Source organism: Chamaea fasciata, unplaced genomic scaffold (assembly GCF_029207755.1).
Source record: "Chamaea fasciata isolate MVZ Bird 193981 ecotype frontalis unplaced genomic scaffold, bChaFas1.0.hap1 SCAF_3, whole genome shotgun sequence".
NCBI classification, from domain to species: domain Eukaryota; kingdom Metazoa; phylum Chordata; class Aves; order Passeriformes; family Sylviidae; genus Chamaea; species Chamaea fasciata.
The window spans coordinates 16610299-16629578 of NW_027094088.1; the positions used below are offsets into that span (position 1 = coordinate 16610299).

Genomic DNA, 19280 nt, shown 5'->3' on the forward strand with positions numbered 1-19280 from the left:
AGAGGATGTGAAGCAAATGTGTTGGGTGCTGCAGGACAGGTCTCTGCCCTCTTTGGGGTGTGACAGTGCTGGTCATAAACCTCTGGCACTCTGAGCTTTTCAGAGCCTGCCTGTAGGGACTCCTTTGGGTGCAGGTATAAATGAAGGTGCTTCCAATGAATTGGGCTGCCCTTCCTGTTTTAGAAGGCACAGCATCATCCCCCGGCATCCAAAGCAAGTGCCACATTGTCCCTTGTCACCCTCAGGTAGTTTCAAGGCGGCAGCCAATGGCAGGATACTGAAGAAGCACTGTGAATCGGAGCAGCGCTGCCTCGACCGCCTCATGAACGATGTCCTGAAGCCCTATGTCCCTGCCTACCATGGAGATGTGGTCAAGGATGGGGAGCGATACAACCAGATGGAAGACCTGCTGGCTGAGTTTGACTCCCCCTGTGTTATGGACTGCAAAATGGGGGTCAGGTGAGTGGCACTGGGGATGCTTTCTGAGTTTTAAGATGGGATGCTCAAAAATAAATGTGCATGTTCTAGGTAAAACTGTCTGAAACACCCAATTAAGAATACCAGGCTCACCTGTCTTCTGGTAAAGCTCAGCCAATACCATGAGAGAGCCATGGAGAAACCTGGATATGGAAAATTACACCAGGCTCCTTCCTTCTCAGCTCGTTGACTGTCCTGCATGCTGGGAAAGGTTTGGTGTGGCAGAGGGGGACAGCACTCTGCTTGGGTTTGGGTACAAGGGAATGGCACAGTAGCTGTTCAGAGATCCTCTCTGCCACATGAGGACACAGCCAAGGGATGGGGTGTGGGAGATCCTGCCCAAGGTGCCAGAGGGGTGAAATAAAGACGTTTGAAAGACACAATTCCAGTGAGCGAGAAATTTTCCCTCTGCTCAGCCTTTGCTCCGATGTGCACTGGAGGGATAAAATGCATGTGCTAAGTAGTTCAGTGCCTTTCATGCAAAGCTCTTGAAATATTTCCTAACAGATGAGCAACATTACCCATGTCCTCTTTGAGAACCATCTCTCCAGATCCACCAGGATCCCAGGCTACTTGGCCAGCAGCAGTTTTTGAGTGAGCCATGCCACAGCTGACAAGGGTGTCCCAGAGCAGATGTAAGCAGGGCTGGTGACCCCAGGTGGCTGCCAGTTTTGGAGCAGCCTCAGGCCACCCCTCAGCCCTGGGTGTGCCGTAGGCTGGTGGCAGGAAGGGTTGAGACCCCCCTCGCTGGCAAAGGCGTAGCCCAGACATGGTGGAGACGCTTGCGCTGCTGGAAAAGCTGATGGTGTCTGTGGGAGGGAGGAATCTTTTTTTCCCCTCCTGAGTCCCGATGTGAAACTTGAACTGGCGTGCCGGGCTGTCGGCAGGGAAGAGGCGGGGAATACTTTCCACCGGAGGGGTGGAGAGAAGGGCAGAGGGCCCGGCGCAGCCAAGTGGCCCCGGCTGGCACACACATGCTGCTGTGGGAAGGAAACAGGACTCACTCTCAGAAGAGCTGCTGGACATACTGCCCAGGTGCTCCTGTGGCTGTGTCTGGGAGGAAGAAAGCCTCCCATGCACAGATCACATGTCAGGTGATTTATGCACCTGGGGCTTTGGAGCTCAGGCAAGGAAGCAAATGTGCATCAGCCAAGGGGGCATCATCATCCTGAAATAAGATGATGCTGTGTGAGGAGCTGATGAGAGAGGATGAATGGAGTTAATGCTGTGGAATGGGGCATCCCCATGGCTGAGCAAATAATCTAAACCTTAGGGCTATTAAACCTGTCCTCTGAGCCAGCAGCTTGCTGCCAGGCAGGTACAGGTTTGTCTTTTTCATGCCAACCTGGCTTTGGGATGTGGCACTCTACTCCAGTCACTGCTAAACAAAACTTTATCTTTCTTAAGCCTTGGTGATGGCATAAGCTTGAGGCAATGGGGAGGACCAAGCCACAGACACTGATGATCTGTCATTCTCATAAGAAGAAATTCTAGCTCTCCGAGCAGTGTGAGCAGCACTTCTGACATGCTGCTGCTTTTTCTGCTGTTTTATTCCATCTGCACCAAAACCATGGTGATCTCAGCTGAAGACTTTCATTGCTTTTACCTGCAGTATTTTTCAAAGTGGCTGATGGCCTGGGGGTGTCTGCCCTAAGCAAAGGCACCAATTTACTTGTGGGACACAGAAACACTGTCCCACATAGTCCAGTCCCAGTTTGTTTTGCTTGGTTCTGGAGGTGAACCACATACTTGGTGCTGGGATTTCAGCACGAGGGACATGGGCAGAGGGCACTGTTCCTCTGCAGAGCTGGGCATGGCTAGTGGGAGGTGTAGAACAGTGACAGATAGGGTCATTCCTGTGTTGTTTTGCTGGGACATCTCACCCAGCTTGCTGGGTTGTTTGAGGAGAGCCTGACTTTCCAGGCTGAGCCATAGTTGATTTGGGAGCTGCGAAAGGAATTCCGTGGTGGTTTTTTATTGTGGCAGGAAGTATTACTTTGTGGATGATGGTTTTATACATGCCAGAGTGGAGAACTCTTCCACCACTGTGCTCTGGCACAAGCACTGGTGCTTCTCTGAAGTGTGGGTAATACCAAGATTTTTGCACACTCCTTTGCACCTTCCATCCTCCTTCCCCCATTCCCCCATCCTGCACCCTGTGGACCTGGGGTGATGGTAAGCATCTGGCCAAGGTTGCATCCCTTCCTGTGCTTCATCTTGTAGAGAAAGCTTTTACTAGGAAGTCCACTTGAAGCAGACCTATACTGGGCAAAATCATCACCATCAGTGGAACAGTCCTGTGTGAAAACACCCCGTTTAGCATTTGGTGAGGCAGAGCCCTCGTGGTGCACAGAATGAGGGGATGGAAAAAGACATGAGAGGCACGGGAGCAGCTTTGGCTGACCTGCAAAGGGAGCAGCATCTAATGCTGATGGATGGGACACAGTAACATCCCTCTTGCCTTCAATTCTGCTGGCTCCCAGAGCATGTGCACAGTTTCCTGGGCATATCTTGAAAGCCATGTTTAGCTCAGGTGAGAGCTCAGGTTTCCTGAACATTGGGGTATGGGCCCCTCAGGACAAAGGATGGCACGAGGAGGCTGCTGGGGTGGCAGCAGCAAGGCCATGAGTACCTGTGAGAAATCACTTCCCTTGTTATCGTCAGACTGGTTGTGGTTCCTTGATGAACTGAAAAGATACCAGGTGTTGATGATGGAGTTTTAATTAAATCAGGATCAATCCAGCCACAATGAGGCTTGCTCCATTATTTTCTATGCTGCACTATTCCATAGGGATCAGCTATCCTGGATCAGCCTGATTTCTGGGGCAAGGGCTGTCTGTGGGTATATGGCACCTCATGTGGTGGCCCTGCTCATGCACCCCCTCACTCCCTGCAGAACGTACTTGGAGGAGGAGTTGATAAAGGCCCGGAAGAAGCCGAGCCTGAGGAAGGACATGTACCAGAAGATGATTGAGGTGGACCCTGATGCCCCCACTGAGGAGGAGAACGTGCTGCGGGCAGTGACCAAGCCCCGCTACATGCAGTGGAGGGAGACCATCAGCTCCACTGCCACGCTGGGCTTCAGGATCGAGGGGATAAAGGTGAGTCTGGCCAGCTGTGCAGAGCAGGGGATCAGCTGCTGGGAGTGCTCACTAGCCAAAATCACAGAGGTCCACACGCAGCAGACTGGTGGTGAGAGTGGGTCACATCTGGACATGCCCGGCCCTGCAGCCAAACCACCACACAGGCACCTCACTCGGGGCACTGCTGCTCTTCTGAGAGTGCACCTGAGCTCAGGGCATCCATGCAAAAGGATGGTTTTAGACATAATCTCATTACATCAGCTGCTTGGTTGATTTCTCCCTCCCTGCAAAAAACAGTGCCATCCTCCAAGCTGAAGACTCAAATTAGTTGTTTGCTTTCAATTCTGCTCTGGCACTGGGCTGAGCCATTAATCCAAATCCCGGCTTGAACGTGTGCCAATCTGCGGTTGGAGCTGTGAGCTTAGCCACAATCAGTAAGGAGGATGTGTTTACAAGCTTGTCCAGGAAGATTCAGCAACTGAGCCCTATGAAATGGGACAAACACACACAGCTGTACTTTCTGTCAGCACCTGCATGCATCTGTAACCTGCTGACTGCTCTTGCTCAGAGCAGTGCTCCCATTTCTGGGATGCTTCTGTGTCCCCAGTAGATGAGCCAGCCCAGGAGATCTTCGCCTAGGAGGCTTTGCAGCAAGAAAGGTGTCTGGGATGGCACATGAACAGAGTTAGTTCTGTAACCACGGAGTATTAGTGATGCTGCTTGCATGAACATTAGCAATGGCCTATGCCTTTTGATAGCCAGCCAGTGTGAATTAAAGGTAATCACACTTGATCCAAGCGTTTCATTGCATGCCTGGTCATGGTGTTGGCTTGGCAGCCACGGGGAGCTCTGTCAAGTTGTGTTTGCAGTAATTCAGGCTTGGGTAGCTGCTGAGGGCCCAGACAGTAGCTCAAAGCAGCCACTTGCTCTTAGTGGAAACGATGCCTCAATATCTGCATGTGTCTTGATTGGAGGAGTTTCTTTCTCTTGATCACAGATTATTTTTCTCCTCTCTAAGTTGGGCAGAATTCTCCCAGAGTGCCTATCTGGGTCTCTGTAGCCCAACCTCCTCTCTGAAGATAGTGGTGTCAAAATGATAGAATTAAAACAAATGAAGCTGTTCCCTGATAAAGCCTTCACACCAAATTTTGTAGACTTCCCTGGTAGTGTTTCCCTTCACCTCACCAGCAAACAAATGCAGATATTAGACCATGGGTTTAAAAGGTCAGCAGGAGTTGGTCACTCAGAGCTGCTTCTAACCACCCACAGAAGGGAGTTGTGTCTTGCTCTGTGCTTGTTGCACCTCTTTCATTCAGCTGTTCCATGGCCAACAGGATACAGTGCATTTACCTCTAACTCAAACACTCTCAGAAACCCCAGGAGCAGCTCTTGGTCTGAGCCCCTTCAAAAGTTTCCTGGCAAGCAACTCAAGGCACCCCTGCCCATCCCATGTCTCTGCCTGGGGTGCTGATGGTCGTGCTTCCCACAACAGCTTTCTGCAGTGCCTACATCAGTCAGGGCACTTGCCTACTTGTGCAGCTCTTCCCTGATCTCCCCAGGTCTCCCAAAGACCCTTTCCTGCTGTGGATGCCCATAAGCACACTGTGAGCTGCTCCAGCCCGGGACAACCCCATGCCTATATCCCATTGCTGCTGTTTTGCTTTTTATAAAACTGAGGCTGTATGAAAATGGGGGACCAGTTGGGACTAAAGCTCCCATGCACTGCTTCTTCTTCCTGCTTTCTTGGTGTAATCAGAAATATATCTCTATTTATAGTCCAACATGATATATCCTTGGCCTCCAGTAGTGCTTCTCAGTCTGGGCATGTTTAGGGGGCCAGTCATATGTGAAGCACTTGAAATTAAAAAATGTGAAAGAAAAAAACCCCAAAAAAATCATATCCCTAGGGAGGCCAAAAAACATTGTGGGGGGAAATAACAGCCATAAAGGAGTTACGAGATTTGCACCTCTGTTTAGCCAACCATGAACGAGTTGCTGCCTGATCTGAGCAGTGGATTTTTTTTCAAAGAGGTGAAGCAGCCCTTTAATTGAAAAATGTTGAGAAGTGCTGGCCTCCAGCAGTATTCCTGCTGCTGCTGCTGCTAGGGGGCTGACTAATTTGATCAAGGCTCTAATTACTGTAATTCTCCTTAAATCCCTCAGCTTCTGGGTTATTTTCCCCTAAGCTAAAGCATTAGTAGTTCATGCTGTTTCATGGCTGGTTTTTTTTCCAACAGGGCTGGTCATGCTGTGCTGTATCCCTGTTGCTCTCCCTATTTCTGGGATTGAGTTTCTGTGTTAGGGAAAGTGCGTTCGGTGGCCTGGCTGTCTTCCTATGTTTAATTCTTGCTGTGGATGCTTCCCTGTGAAGAGCAGCAGTGAAGCTGCCCTTCCCCTCGCCCATGGATGGGGGCTGCTAGAGGAGAGTACTGGGAAGTGCAAGGGAAAGACAGGATTTGACCCTGGATATGTGGGAAGGGATCATAGGAAAGAGAGGAGCAGTGGAAGCCTTTTGGATAGCACAGGAAGGCAAACAGGCAAGACAAACAGGCAGCTCAGGGTTGGGCATGAGGATAGCAATCCTTTCCTGACTGAGCTCTCCCTTTCCCAGGTGGCCTTGAGGATCCAGTTCTTCCTCTTTAAAATGGAAATTTTCCTTTGCAAAAGGAGATAATGACATTCATCTGACTTTCTGGAATAGCTCGAACCTGTTGGAAACACTAGCTATTTATAAAATTTCCATGCTGAAAGTAACACAAGTGATCCCTGGTGACCCAGATGAAACTTGCTGGAACTCATTTTAAGAAGTGACACTCCTGAGCTACTGCTCTGGTCTGAGTGTTACTCACCACTGCCTGCAGCAAGGCCACTGTGGGATGGCATTCCCCAGGGCTGGAAGGTTTGCAGGGTCCCAAAACCAGCCCGGAAAGCCTCCACCTAACTTTGCCAAGCCAGGCAGCTCACAAGCCCCATCCAAGGCCGGAGGCAGTGCGGGAGGGAGATCTGGCTGACCCGAGCCCTGTCCCAGTGACGCCAGCGTGAGCTGGAGTGGCTGGTGGGGCGGAAGTTATGATAGTCCTTATCAGCCCCCCTCACATTGCTCCTGTGTGGAAGGCAGCCCCCTCGGGGCTCGGACACCTGTGAATGTCATGGCAGTTATCAGCCTCGTGGCAGCAGCCTCTGGCTGGTCTAGAAAACTGCAGGAGGCGGGTAATGCTGGGAGCAGCACTACGGATAGGCTGCTTGGCTTTCCTGAAGCTGAGATTGCCTTATCTGAAAGGCCATCTGTGATTTTCCTTTATTTTTAGGAGCACTTAGAAGTCCATCTCCTTTCTTGGATGCCTTGTGGAAAGTTGTGCTCTTTATATGTGAAATTAGTGCTGTGGCCCTTCTCCAGATTGATATCGATCGTCCCCCTGGGAGAGGGTGGGTTCATTTCTGAGCTGCCTCGTCAGGGCTCACACGAGGGACATATAGCAGCAAAGTGCCCTTGCCCTGTGCATCACACACGTGCCACCAGAGCATCCTCAGCAAGGTCACAGCTGAAAGCAGAGATCCCAGCTCTGCACGGTCCATCAGCAGCATGGAATCTCCAGTGAAAAGGTTGTCCCTGACCCCGGCCAATACACACTCTGCCAACCCTGAGCATTGCTTTTGCACCCTGTGGCAGCACAGTGGTCAGGCTGTGATTTGGAGCTGGGTGCAGTCATTGCAATTGGTACAAAGCTTTTCCTGGAGTTTTTCTTTTTTACATTGCTTTTGTTACCACCTTTGTTAATGCTTACACAAAACACAAGCTGGAAGCTGAAGCGTGCTGTGTGGTTCATCCCAAACTGCACTTCAGGTGTTGGTTTGGTGGCAGGCTCGCCTTGGCACTCGACCTTCCCTCAAGCTGGACTGGCCACCATGCCCACCATGCCCACAGCAAGCTCCCTCTCCAGGGGGATGCACATTGTCCTGTGCTGGGGCACTTCACTGGATGGGTCTCTTAACCTCCAGGGCAGGTGATTTCATTGTGCCTTCTTCCTCCCCCAGCCTCTGCTCTGCTCCTTCATCCTTCATCTTCCCCAGCCTACAGGATGTCTTTTGGCCCCTGTCCCTTTGCTGTATTGTGTGCAAACAAGCTGTCTGGAGCAGTGGGATGGAGCCCTGCAATGGAGCTGTGAGCACAAGCAAGTGTGATTTAAAATAGCCCCTGTATCCAGGAAGTGAGATCTGCCTGCCTGTCCCACAGCCCCTCTGGACAACGAAATGAGTTGATGTAAAAATCAGAGCCACAGAAGAATCAGGGAAATGGGGAGAGACCTACAAAGCTTCCCAGAGGTTCAGACAGGAGCCTCTGGGCCAGGGCTGAATGTCATCCCTGCAGTGGACTAGCCATACCATCCCAATGGCAGGCCAAGGATGGATGTGCCTCTGAGGAAAAGGCAGAGGAGAGCACAAGGCTGCTCACTGCATCTCTGTGCCAGGCTGCTGCCTTGAAGGGTTTGTGAGGCCAGCCAGCCATGGGGCTGGCTCTTGCTGCAATGGTCCATGGAGGATTTCTCAGGGAGTAGTTTTGTTCCTGCTCCTGAGATGTTGTTTCCATCCATGCTCAGTTTTGTTCCATTGTGATCATGCTCTGCTGTCCTCCCCAAGCCAGGGAGACAGTCCAGGGCTGGTGTCAGTGCCATTCTCAGCTACAGCAGCCATGGGAAGCCATTTGGGCACAGAAAGACCAGAAACAGGTAGTCTCTAGCCTCTGTTAGCCGAAAGCACCAGGTCTGTGAGGAGAGTTTGTCCACATTGCCAGTGGCCTTGGCGAGTATTTGATGACGAAGAATTCCGTTTGCTGTAGAGATCAATGCATCAGGGCTGTGGGATAACTTGGGATGTGCAAGCAGAGACCTGCTGCCTCTGCTTACCCCTGCTCCACAGACAGATCCTTCAGCTGCCAAAACCACTGATCACATCCTACTTGGCAACATGCATGGCTGCAGAAACACTACTCCTGCCCCAACTCCCTTCCTCCCCATGCAACTCACCCCTGTCCCTTCTTTTCAAGAAAGAGGACGGCACTGTGAACCGGGACTTCAAGAAGACACGGACAAAGGAACAAGTCATGGAGGCCTTCAGCGAGTTCACCAGAGGAAACAGGAACGTTTTGGTGAGTGGGGGATGTTCGGGGCACTGCCTGGAGAGGGCATTTCCCATGGAGCCTGGCCTCAGCCCATCAGGTCCCTGGTCTGCAGGGCTGAAGCCTGAGCAATCTCTCTTAAAAAGCATGAGGAATGTTGAAGAGAAACACTATCCTGGTGCAGGGTAAGCAGTGGAGGGGGAGCAGTGGAGAGCTGGGAGGGGACTTGGCTGCAGCAGCACTGCTTGACCTGAGTCTGAGTCTGCTGAGATTTCCAGGATTGGCTCCCAAAACCCACTGAGGAGTCACAGCCATGCTCCTCCCTGGTTTGGTGGTCACCCTGAGCCCTCTCTGTACCCCAGTATGAGTCTTGGAGGCTCCCATCTTGGCAGGGCAGGCTGCCTGTGCCCGATCTCACGGAAGGGTGGTCCTGTGCCAGGCACACTTCACATGGGCAAGCCATAGCTGGCATTTTCCAAGCTTCCCTACGTTGCCAGGAGGATAAGAGATCTGGCTGTAAACAATTTACACCAACTGTGTCAAATAACCTATTTGACAAAGCACTCCCATTTTAAGCTGCATTGTATAAAGTCTCCAAATGCAATGCTCCAGCTGGAGTGGCCCTTGGCACTGTCTCCTTCCAACTGGCATGCTTCCTTTCACAAGAATTACCCAGGGATTATTCCTGGATCTGAAGATGAAGTTGCCTGGCTGCATTTTATCCCCAAAGAACTTGGAGCACACAAGTGGCTCTGGATGGGACTCCTTGACCAGCACATTCTTATACAGCAATCCCCACCACTCCCCTTGCAAGTGTGTTACAGTGCCCAGATACTTGCTCTGTGTGTGTTCCTGTGCTGAATTCTTCTATATAAACCCCAAAACAAGTGGAGCCCCCTGAGAATGTTCAGTGCCTTCCAGCAGTTTTCAGGGATGCTCAAACGGGCTTGTGGGTCTTGACGTGTGTGCTGGCCATCATGAAAGCCCTTCCGCCTACAGGACCAGCTTTGCAGAAGTGCTGATAACAGAGTCGCAGAAGTGTCTTGTGATGTGTGACTGACTGAGTGCTAAAAAGACAGATGAAGTGAAGAGTTGATCTATTAAGAGAGTGCAGGAGAGAGAAAAAAGTAGCAGCTGCTGAATTAGTTGTTCCACCATGGATGCAGCAGGGACAGTGCACCAGTTCAGCAAAAGCAAATGCTTTCACTAAGTTTTGAAAGCCACCGGAGCTCACAGGGCGCTATAGAAGCCAAAAGGATAAGTGGATCATAAAAAAGAGGGGACACTCTCCAAAGGGAAAGGTCTGTGGGAGGATGCTGGGTGCAGGGGTGACTTTTCCTGTCTGCCCCAATGCAGTGGTTTTTATGTAGGTTTCCTGCAACACTAATGGCTTGGATTTGGGGTGTTTTTTTGTAATTCCAGAACAGTTATCTTAACCGGTTGAAGGGTATCCGTGCTACGCTGGAGACATCCCCGTTCTTCAAGTGCCATGAGGTAATGCTGCTGTTTAGATAGATCTGCCTGGAGAGGCAAACTGGTTAATCTCAGCTTGTCCAAGGAGATAAGTCAAAGTCAGGGGCTGTTTTATTCGTATATCTGTATTTTCATATGTGTATTTAATACTTACATGCAAATATAGATGATAACATACAATGTTTATGCATCTGACATGGGCTCAAATCTACTGAAGGCCAATGTTGAAACAGATTAAAAGTGTTCTAGAAGGAACTTGGGCCGCTTATGACAGGGAAAATTGCCTAGTGTAAAAGCACAGGAGTTTTCTCAGGAGAAATGTCTGTTTGAATGCATGTCAGGTATCACTTGGCTGACTGTTGCTCCACATGATCAAACAAGCCTTCAACACAGCCATAAATTGCAGATAACCCAAACATGCCTTTCCTGAGCTGGTTGGGGTACCACAGTACGAACTCTTCCTTCCGAAGGAATTTCATACAGAAGTGAGTGTCCATGACACCAACATTTTCTACAGTGAAGATTCAGTGCTGATGGGAAAACAAGGAGGGAACATTATCTTTTTTAGCCATTTCAGGAACTGAAATGCTCCACAATTTAATGCAATAATTTTGCTATTGCATCTACTTAACAAAACATGAGAGCACGTGTCCTTGTCACGTGTGATGTAGGAACAAAAGAGCCTCATAGGAACCTTCGACTCCCAGGGCTCAGGAGCCAGAGCTCCAAGAGCCCACTGTCCCTCATCCAGAGCCACATGAGCCACCTCAGCCCCAGCCACACACTGAGGGTCCTGCCAGGAGCCAAAGGCAGATGGGACCGTGCCTCCTGGTGGCAGCACCTGGAAGGCAGTTGGAAGGGAATTGTCAGAACTGAGGGTTTCAGGGCAGTTCAACACAGGAAACAAAATTCTCCCTGAAACCGAGTGCCAGGGTTTCATTTGAAAACACAGAAACAAAGCAGCCTTTCAAAGACGGTTTGAAAGGAGTTTCCACTCCTTAAAAATTAAAAAGCAGCAGCTTTGACTTTCCATCCCACTTCAAGATGAAGCACAGCAGAAGGTCTGCCAAGCTCTGTGTCCCTCCATGGGGCCCTTGCTGAGCGGGGCTCCTCCAAGGAGCTGCAGGGGAATTGGGCAGTCCAGGACACGCAAATGAAGAATGTCAGCAAAAGGCTTTTCCTTAAAATTAGAATGCTCTGTCCTGGCCAAGAAAGGACTATAAGAGGTTAGCAGGAGGATAGCTAAAGATAAGCATTTCTCGGAAATAATACGTATCTCTGGACCTTTGATGTTTTCCCAACACACTGGAGGAAAAAGTCTCCTGGAAAATGAAAATTCATAACAGCTTTTGCAAACAGTACATGCACCCTGTTCAAAACCCTTGTCTAAAGGCAAACTTCAGGCTAAGCCCTGCTGATAAGTGTGGATGTGGGCACCCCAGTAATTTAGTGCTGCTGTTCTGGAGGGCTGACACCAGCTGGATTCTCTTCCGTGTACCTACACATCATAAGGGACACTCAGTGTTCTGCATCACCTCTGCTACAGCCCTTGCACTCTGGTCACCAAGGCCCCTATTTGTGACACGGGGCAAATGAGTTCGTAATTCACCAATTCATGCACATCAGAGAGAACTTGGAAAGCAGTTTTTGTTTGGGACAGCTCTGAAAAGCACCCATTGGTGCTTTTCTGTAGAAGGCCCTACTGAAATCTTCTGATTGGAGGAGGAGATTAAGCAGAAGAGCACGATGGTGACTGGCTTGATACTGATATATGTTTCCTAAGCACTGGGAAGCCACAGCAGAGCTGCTGCTGGTTGTCAGCCTGGCTGGAAATGTGAGCCAGGATGGGTCAGGATGCCGAGCTGCTGATCATCTCTCTGCTTTGTGTGTGTTGACCATTGGGCTTATGGGGTCTCATCCCACAACAGGCCTTGACACTTCTGCTGACAGAGCCCAAATGCACCTGTTGGTTTCCCCAGGCTTGCCCAGGCCACTACTTGCTGCAAGATTTTCCCAAAGGCCAATCAGGATAAGAAGGAGCCCTTCAAAGCAGATGCAGCCAAGTGAACTCAGGGAAAAGGAAATTCATGAGCATGCAGCTCTGTACCTTGCACCTCTAGTGTGCTGTGAGTGCCAGGAGGTTATTCTAGGGGCAGTCTGGGTGTAATTGGATGGTATTTGAGGCAGGAGATAGCAGGTTGCTAGTTACTTGTACTTGGAGTAACCATCTCTGCAATGGTGTCTGCAGAGAGTGCAAAGAGCACAAGCTAATCACAAAGAACCAGCCTTGAAAAAATCCCCATCTGAAGGGTGAGACAATTCATCTCATTCCTTGCTAACGGACCTTAGCTCATTTTCCGAAAGGACATCTTTATCTTTCATGCCCATGTTTTTCTGATCCTCTCCTTCTGCCAAGACCGGGGATTTGTATAAGTAAATCAGCTTGTCCAAATGCCCCATTTGCATGTGCAAACACAACCAGTGGCACCCAGAGCTTGCTTTTCCTCATGCAAAATTGCAGCAGCATGTCTTCGAAATGCAGCCTGAGATAAGGTATCTGAAAGGCCCAAAGAGGGCTGAAAATGAGCAACGGGAGCACCACTAACTGGTCTCACCTCTCCACAGGTAATTGGGAGCTCTCTCCTCTTCATTCACGACAAGCAGGAACAAGCCAAAGTCTGGATGATTGACTTTGGGAAAACCACCCCCCTGCCAGAGGGACAAGTTCTCCAGCACAACGTGCCCTGGGTGGAAGGGAACAGAGAGGATGGCTACCTCTGGGGGCTGGACAACCTCATTCAGATCCTGACAGAGTTGTCCCAGAGAGAAGAGTTGCATTAAAGCCGCGCATCCGACTCTGCCACTACCCCCAACCTGCCCCCGACTGACTCTTCTGAACTGCACTACAAGACACTTTCCAGCCCTCGCCCTCCCCATTTGAAAGCTATACTCTCCCTATTTAATGTGTTTTTGTTGTGGGGTTTTTTAGGTTGTCTTGGTTGTTTCTCCCCCACCCCACCCCCCCGCCTTGTAAATAGAGAGCTAACCTGCGAGAACAAAAGCTGAACTTGAAACCTTGGCTTTGCAGAGTCAGCGGGAGCTGGCAGCCAGGAGCAGCCTGGAGTGGGTTGCTTAGGCAAGGGCATGCTTCGCCTATCGTGCTTTTGTCTCTTGCTCAGGCTGATATTAAGAGGGCTGGCAGAGGAAGGAGCCTCTTCCTGCTTCAGGATTGTCCTGAAAACACTCAGTGACCGTGCCCAGGACCCTCTGGCAGTCAGAGAGTGTGAGCGAGGTGTGGAGATGGTGAAAGACACTGCAGTGGGAGCCCTTTACTTGTCTCTGCCAGCACCTTTCAGCCCAGGGAGCTGGCTGTGCCAAGTCCTTCAGAGCTGCTAGAAGGGCAGATTTAAGGTTTGTGTTCAAGATGCCTTGTAGAAGTTGCTCAGTTATTTTTGAGTGGCAGTGGAGTGCAAGGGTTTCCCTCCTGCTGCAGAGCCATGTAGTCAGGCACAGGTATTTGCCATGGCCAGGTGCTTCCCACCCACGTCCCCCATGCTGGGTGTCCTGGTGAGCAAACCTTTGGGCTTCTCTCTAGAGGCCCAGCTTCCCTGCTAGGAACTGCTTCCAGCCTACCTTAGCTGGGGTCTCCAATCCTCCCTAGCTGGGAAAAATAGCTTATAAAGGACTACTATGAGACCTAAAGTAGCCATCCAGGTTGATCAGTCTTTTTGTCAGCAGCTGAGAACATATGTAGTGCCACCAATGCTCAAGCCTAGCCCAGGGCAACCCTCCCACCTGGAACATCTCCATAATTTCCATCTGCATCAGGTGAAGGGTTACAGCAGCAAGGCAGCTCCTGGGTTGGACACGTTTGGCAAAGCAGAGCTGGGGTCAGGCATCCCCGTGCCTTCCCCTTTTTCCAGAGAGCTGCCTGTGGCTGCCCTGCTCCCCAGCCTGCTGGGGCCGTGTGACAGCCCCGGTGCTCCCGCTCCTGCGAAAACACCCAGTTCCCTATTTAGGGCGGAGGCTATTTTTTAACTTCCTGGAACATTTGAACGGAGCGGCGGCGGGGCTGGTGCGCTAAAGGTCACCCGTGGAGAGGCTGGCAGGGAGGGGAGGCTGGGAGCCCTCCCGTCCAGGAACGTGCAGCGCGGGAGGTGGTGCAGGAGCTTGGCAGCCACGAATCCCTCACCTACTCCATCCATCCCCAAACCCACTGTCCCGTCTCACTCCCCAGGAGCAGGGCTCCAGAGCCCCTCTGCCATAGTTCGATGGGTCCAGCACCCTTGATGGGGGAGACCTCCCTTGCAGCAATAAGGAGGAGGAGTTGGCCGCCAAGCCATCTGCAGCCAAGCCTCTTTCCCAAGGACTGAAGTTTCCTAGGGTTTTTCTCAGTTCATATCTCACCGGACAGGTGTCTTTTTTTCATCAGATGCCATTGTAAATGGTTGCACTGTTTTAGCTCCTTGCTAGGCTTTCTAGAATAGCCCATGTGGAAGTGCCTTACTAGACTTTGGCTCTGTTCCATTAGTGTCATGGAAAAGGTTGGGGTTTTTTTAAGTTATATTTATTTTCATCCCATTTTAATTGCACAAAACACTAAAACTTAATGCATGGAATCTTTTTTTTTTTTTTTTTAACTGTGTTTTTAGTTTTTAAGCCATGCCTTTTCCAGCTTTGGAGAAAGGATATGAACAGATACGCGTAGCTATGTACCACTTACCGCTGTACTTTAGCTTTGAGCTGCTCTTATATATGTACATTATTTTTTAAGCCTGTTTATAAACCAGATTCCTCGCTTCGTGGCTTCAGAAGAAGCAGATTGTTGCTCTCAGATGTCTTATGCTTTCCTGGAGGCTGGAACGGTTGCTGCGAGGGATTTTCCCTGCTCCCACCACACCTCTCGGTCATTGGGTAATACAGAAAAAAAATCCAAACCAGTCTGGAACGCCAACGCACAGTGCCTGTAAAAAAGTCCTGTAACATTGCAAATAAAGGCATATGGGAAGCATTCCTCTGGTGTGCAGTCAGTGTCTGCCCTGTGCAGCTTGGGGCAGCCTTGGAACAGCCTTTCATGTCCATGACTGGGAGGGGAATCAGGCTCCAGCAGTGCTGCATAAAAGCAAGAGTAGGAAAGGACCCTGTGCTGGGAACAGATCCCGACAAACAGGAACTGGCCCTGCAGGGAGCAGGGCAGGGAGAGAGCAGAAGTGGGGCTGTGGGAGGCCCAGGCTCAGTGAGAGCTACCCCCCAGAGATGCCTGAATTTCTCCATCCCCCTTCTGCAGGGAAGGCCACTGAAGACAGCTCAAAAAAATTTTTTTAATGTTTTTTGCTCCCACTGAGCGGCTTTTGAGTGCCACCCTGTGATTTCTGCGCTGGAGAATACCAAAGCACTCAGGAGAATCAGAGCTGCTTGGCACAGCCAAACACTCCCCCTGCCCCTCTCCCTCTCAGCTGCATTGTGGGCAGGGCCAGAGGGAGCACTTTGAACCAAAGGCCACAAAACCCCCCAGACTGTTTCTGCAATGAAGGACTCAGGTTGTAGAGGCTGAAGGCAGCTCCATTCCCTCCTGGTTGGTTGTGCAAGCACAGGACAGCAGGAGCTGTTCTGGCCCAGAGGGGCAGGTGGGCTGCCCCATGGGAAAGCCAGATTTAGTGCCCGGACCCTCAGGAGCAGCCTGGCCTGGGGACCAGACCTGGCTCACCACGGGTCCTCTAAAACAAACTGCAGGAGAAGCCCTGCAGTGTGGAATGTGAAGACTAGAAACCTCTTGGTCGGAGGCAGAGCTGGGAAGACGCTGGATGTGAGGCTGCTGCCTGTGCACCAGCGGTCTCTCCTGGGCTGTGGGAAAGAAAACATCTTTCCTGTCTGGCTGCTGAGCTCACTCCAGCTGAACTGACAGCCCCTGTTTTTCTTATAGGTCCAGGTTTTTGTGTCTCTCTGGTATGACTCCTCTTCCTACTGTCAGAGGAAAACAAAAACCTCCAAAACTTACCCAGTTGCACCCTGAAATGCAAAAACAGAGGGTGAAGAACCCTGCTCTGCAAAAACCTCTCTTGAGAGTTGAGGAAACACTGTCATGACATTGTGGTGGAGAGCGTGCAGAAAAATTCACAATGCCAGAGGCTTATGTTCAGAAGGGAGACAGAGGAGTCCCATAACTTTATTTGAATAAAGGGAAAATTCATGGGGCATTTCCCCTGGGGTCTCTCAAATCATTGGAGGATACAGCCTCCTTTTTTTCCTAATTTTCTGGCCACAACACCCTCTTCCTTTCCCCATTGGCTGAGGTACTTAGAAGGTACAGACTTTGCAGTATGTCTACTTCATGTCCCCCTCTAATATGCACATCCCCCCTTCTTTTGTATATAACAAAACGATATTCATAATTCCATTCAATCTTTGCTCTTCTCTAAGTTCAGGAATTTAACACGGCCTTGGCTGAGGAGCAGTCCGTGTCAGTTGGTAACATTTTCTACAACTGATAATTTCTCCCATTACTTCTCTACCTACAAGTCCCTGGCTCTATCTACAAGCAGACTCTCATGGTCTGTAAAGACGCATTCATCTTATTGCTTTCAGGAGGAAAAGGGAGTAAGTCGGGGGAAAAAAAAAACAAAACAAAAAACCTTGTGTCTGAGTGCTGGCATCTGCTGACCCTAAGGTTTATGCAGAGGGTTGGGAAGGGGCAGGCCCCACTGGCACATGCCACAGCAAAAGCCTGGCTTGCCCCCCCCACTTGGCTTTACCCCCAAAGCAAAGCCCAGAATTCCCTGCCACCTTATGCATTAATAAACTAAAGGATTCATAAACTCAATATAGAGAAGAGAGGCCAGGACTTATATTAAAGCAACAAAGAAAACCTTACACCTCACTGAGGTCCCTACTCTTACCGAGCAGAGCCTCCCAGCACCTCCAGCAGTGCCAGGGGTGTAAGGTTGTCTGCTCGGGCTAGAGGTAGGGAGGGGCAGCTCCTTCCCTTCAGCATTGTCTGATTAGGTGCTACTTGACAGAACGAGCCTCCAATTAATCAGGAGGTGCTGGAGGCCAGGTGGGCATTCCAGCCTGTGGAAATGCAGGACTTGGGTGTGGTGGTGGATAGGGGTCAAACGGTGTGCTCGGCTTTGTTCCCAACACCAGCTGGTGGAGGTCTGGGGTCTCTGGGAAGCGCCTCGGGAGGGATTTTACCACTGCCATGGATGATGCGGAGCAGCTCCAGCCTGAAGCTTGGCAACAGCCCCAGGGCCCCCACGTCCTCCTGCCCAGTGCAGCCGAGGTGAAGCAGGGGTGAGGAGGTTCAGAGTGGAAAAGCTCCTGCCTGTGCGCGGCTGCAGGGGACGCATGGCCGCGCAGTATGCAAATTACGCGCCGCGTAGTGTGCAAACCATGGCCACGGTGACAGGATGGTCAAGCAGCATCTGAGTGTGGAGGGTGCTTATCAGCCTGGGGATGCCTTTTCCCTCAGGCACTTTGTCGTGGAGCTGTGCCTGACACCTCCAGAGTCCTGCTGGCTTGGAGATATTTTGGGTGGGGGGGTTGCTGCCGGGGCACCCTCCAGGCTTCGGTGGGGCGAGCTCGCGTTTGGTCTCAGCCCCACAAGGGCTGTGCTCCCCTTTCTGCCGTACCTTAAGAACCAGAGCCGAGCCCCGGCCGGCCAGCCCCTATCCCGCGTGGGGTGGCTGCGGGGTGCCGGTGCCGGGGCCGGGCGGGCTCTCGGCGCTTCCCGCGGCTGCCGGGAGATGGCCATGTGTCCCCGCCGGCGGCGCAGGCAGCGCTGCCCGGGATGCTCTCCACGCCCCGAGCCGACCCGGGCTCCGCTGCTTTGAGGCTTTTTTCCACCCCCGGCACTTTTGGGATTTGGCTTTCCCAGTACGAGCTGGGGAGGTTGTGTAAAGTTAAGAAACGCCCTTTATAGCGGCGGCTCTCTGGGTGGTTCTGGGGCTGAGGGGCTGGGGCAACATGTCTCTCCTCCCTGTGCCATTCCAAGGTCGGAGCCCCCCAGCAGCCTCAGCCCCTGTCCCCTGGGGGACAGTTTCCCCACTCACACTCATTTGAGTCTGCATTTTCTTCTCTTCCCTGCCATTAAAAAAATACAAACTTTTCTTTGTTATTGTGAAGTGGCAAAAAAAAAAAAAAAATTAGAAACCCCTGGGAAATGAGAGAAGTATGCAGGGCCCTGCTGAAGTGTCAGCTGGTTTGGTTCATCTTTTGCCACGTAGTTTGAAGTCCATGAAAGTGGTCACACTCTGCTCCTGCAGTCCCAGGGGTCCCAGGGATGACCTGCCATGCCCAGACCCACACTCCACCCTCCCCCCCAGAGTGGGGCTGTCGACACAGCTCTGCCATGTCCTGCACCTCCAGTGCCTGACCCACACGAGTGATGCCTCCAGCAAGGAAGGCTTTATATGGGGATTTACTGCTCTGAGGGGTGCCCCGGCGGCTGCTGCTGCTGCTTTTATACAGTCAGGCGTTCTCTCCCTACCCTTAGGGGACCTGTTTTAGTAGTTCCTGCTGCTCTCCAGGATGAACCTGGCCTTCCACCCTGGAACAGCCAGAGAGCACAGGACAGCTGCTGCTGTGCCACTTAGAAGACAAAGCCCATGGAGGAGGCTCTTGAGTGAATCCCATCTAGGACAGCTCTGGAGGAAACTGGAAAATTTTTGGGCCCCAGCAGCTCATCCCATTTCTAGCACTGCTGCACTGCCTGCTTGGGGCTGGTGCTTTCTGGTTTTGGGGATTTTGTGCCTCCTACCATTTGTTCGTATTAACAATGCCAGACCGGCGAGACCTGGGGCCAGCTCCCCTCTCCACATGGCCTGGTGCCAGGGTGTTCAAACACACTTTTCCTAATGTAGAAATGTAAGACTTGAAAGCACCACGACAAAGGAGTATGAAGAGAAATAGAAGCACAAAATTATTAACACAAACACCTGAGTTTTCCAGAGCCAGGAAACAAAATCAAATATTTTAATTTCTAGTGACTGACCCCTGTGTCACAAGGGGCTTTGGCTCCAAGATGATTTACATGCTGCTTTCCACATCAGGAACCCAAGGACTTCTGCAGGGACACACACACAGATCTGCTTCTTTTGCAGCAGTGGGTTTGGCTCAGAGAAGGGAATGTGGGA

The 19280-nt window shown here is 51.1% G+C and overlaps 1 protein-coding gene across 2 annotated transcripts in view; it reads left to right on the forward strand.

Moving 5' to 3' along the window:
• The window catches only part of ITPKB (inositol-trisphosphate 3-kinase B), a 67579-nt gene extending 52419 nt beyond the window's left edge, over positions 1-15160 (forward strand). For both annotated transcript variants that reach the window (XM_066178152.1, XM_066178153.1), the window contains 5 exons: positions 246-459; positions 3374-3578; positions 8605-8706; positions 10099-10170; positions 12775-15160. In XM_066178152.1, coding sequence (XP_066034249.1) covers positions 246-459; positions 3374-3578; positions 8605-8706; positions 10099-10170; positions 12775-12990 — 809 coding nt within the window. In that variant the 3' untranslated portion in view covers positions 12991-15160. The remainder of the gene's footprint in view (positions 1-245; positions 460-3373; positions 3579-8604; positions 8707-10098; positions 10171-12774) is intronic.
• Positions 15161-19280: the final 4120 nt, after the last annotated feature.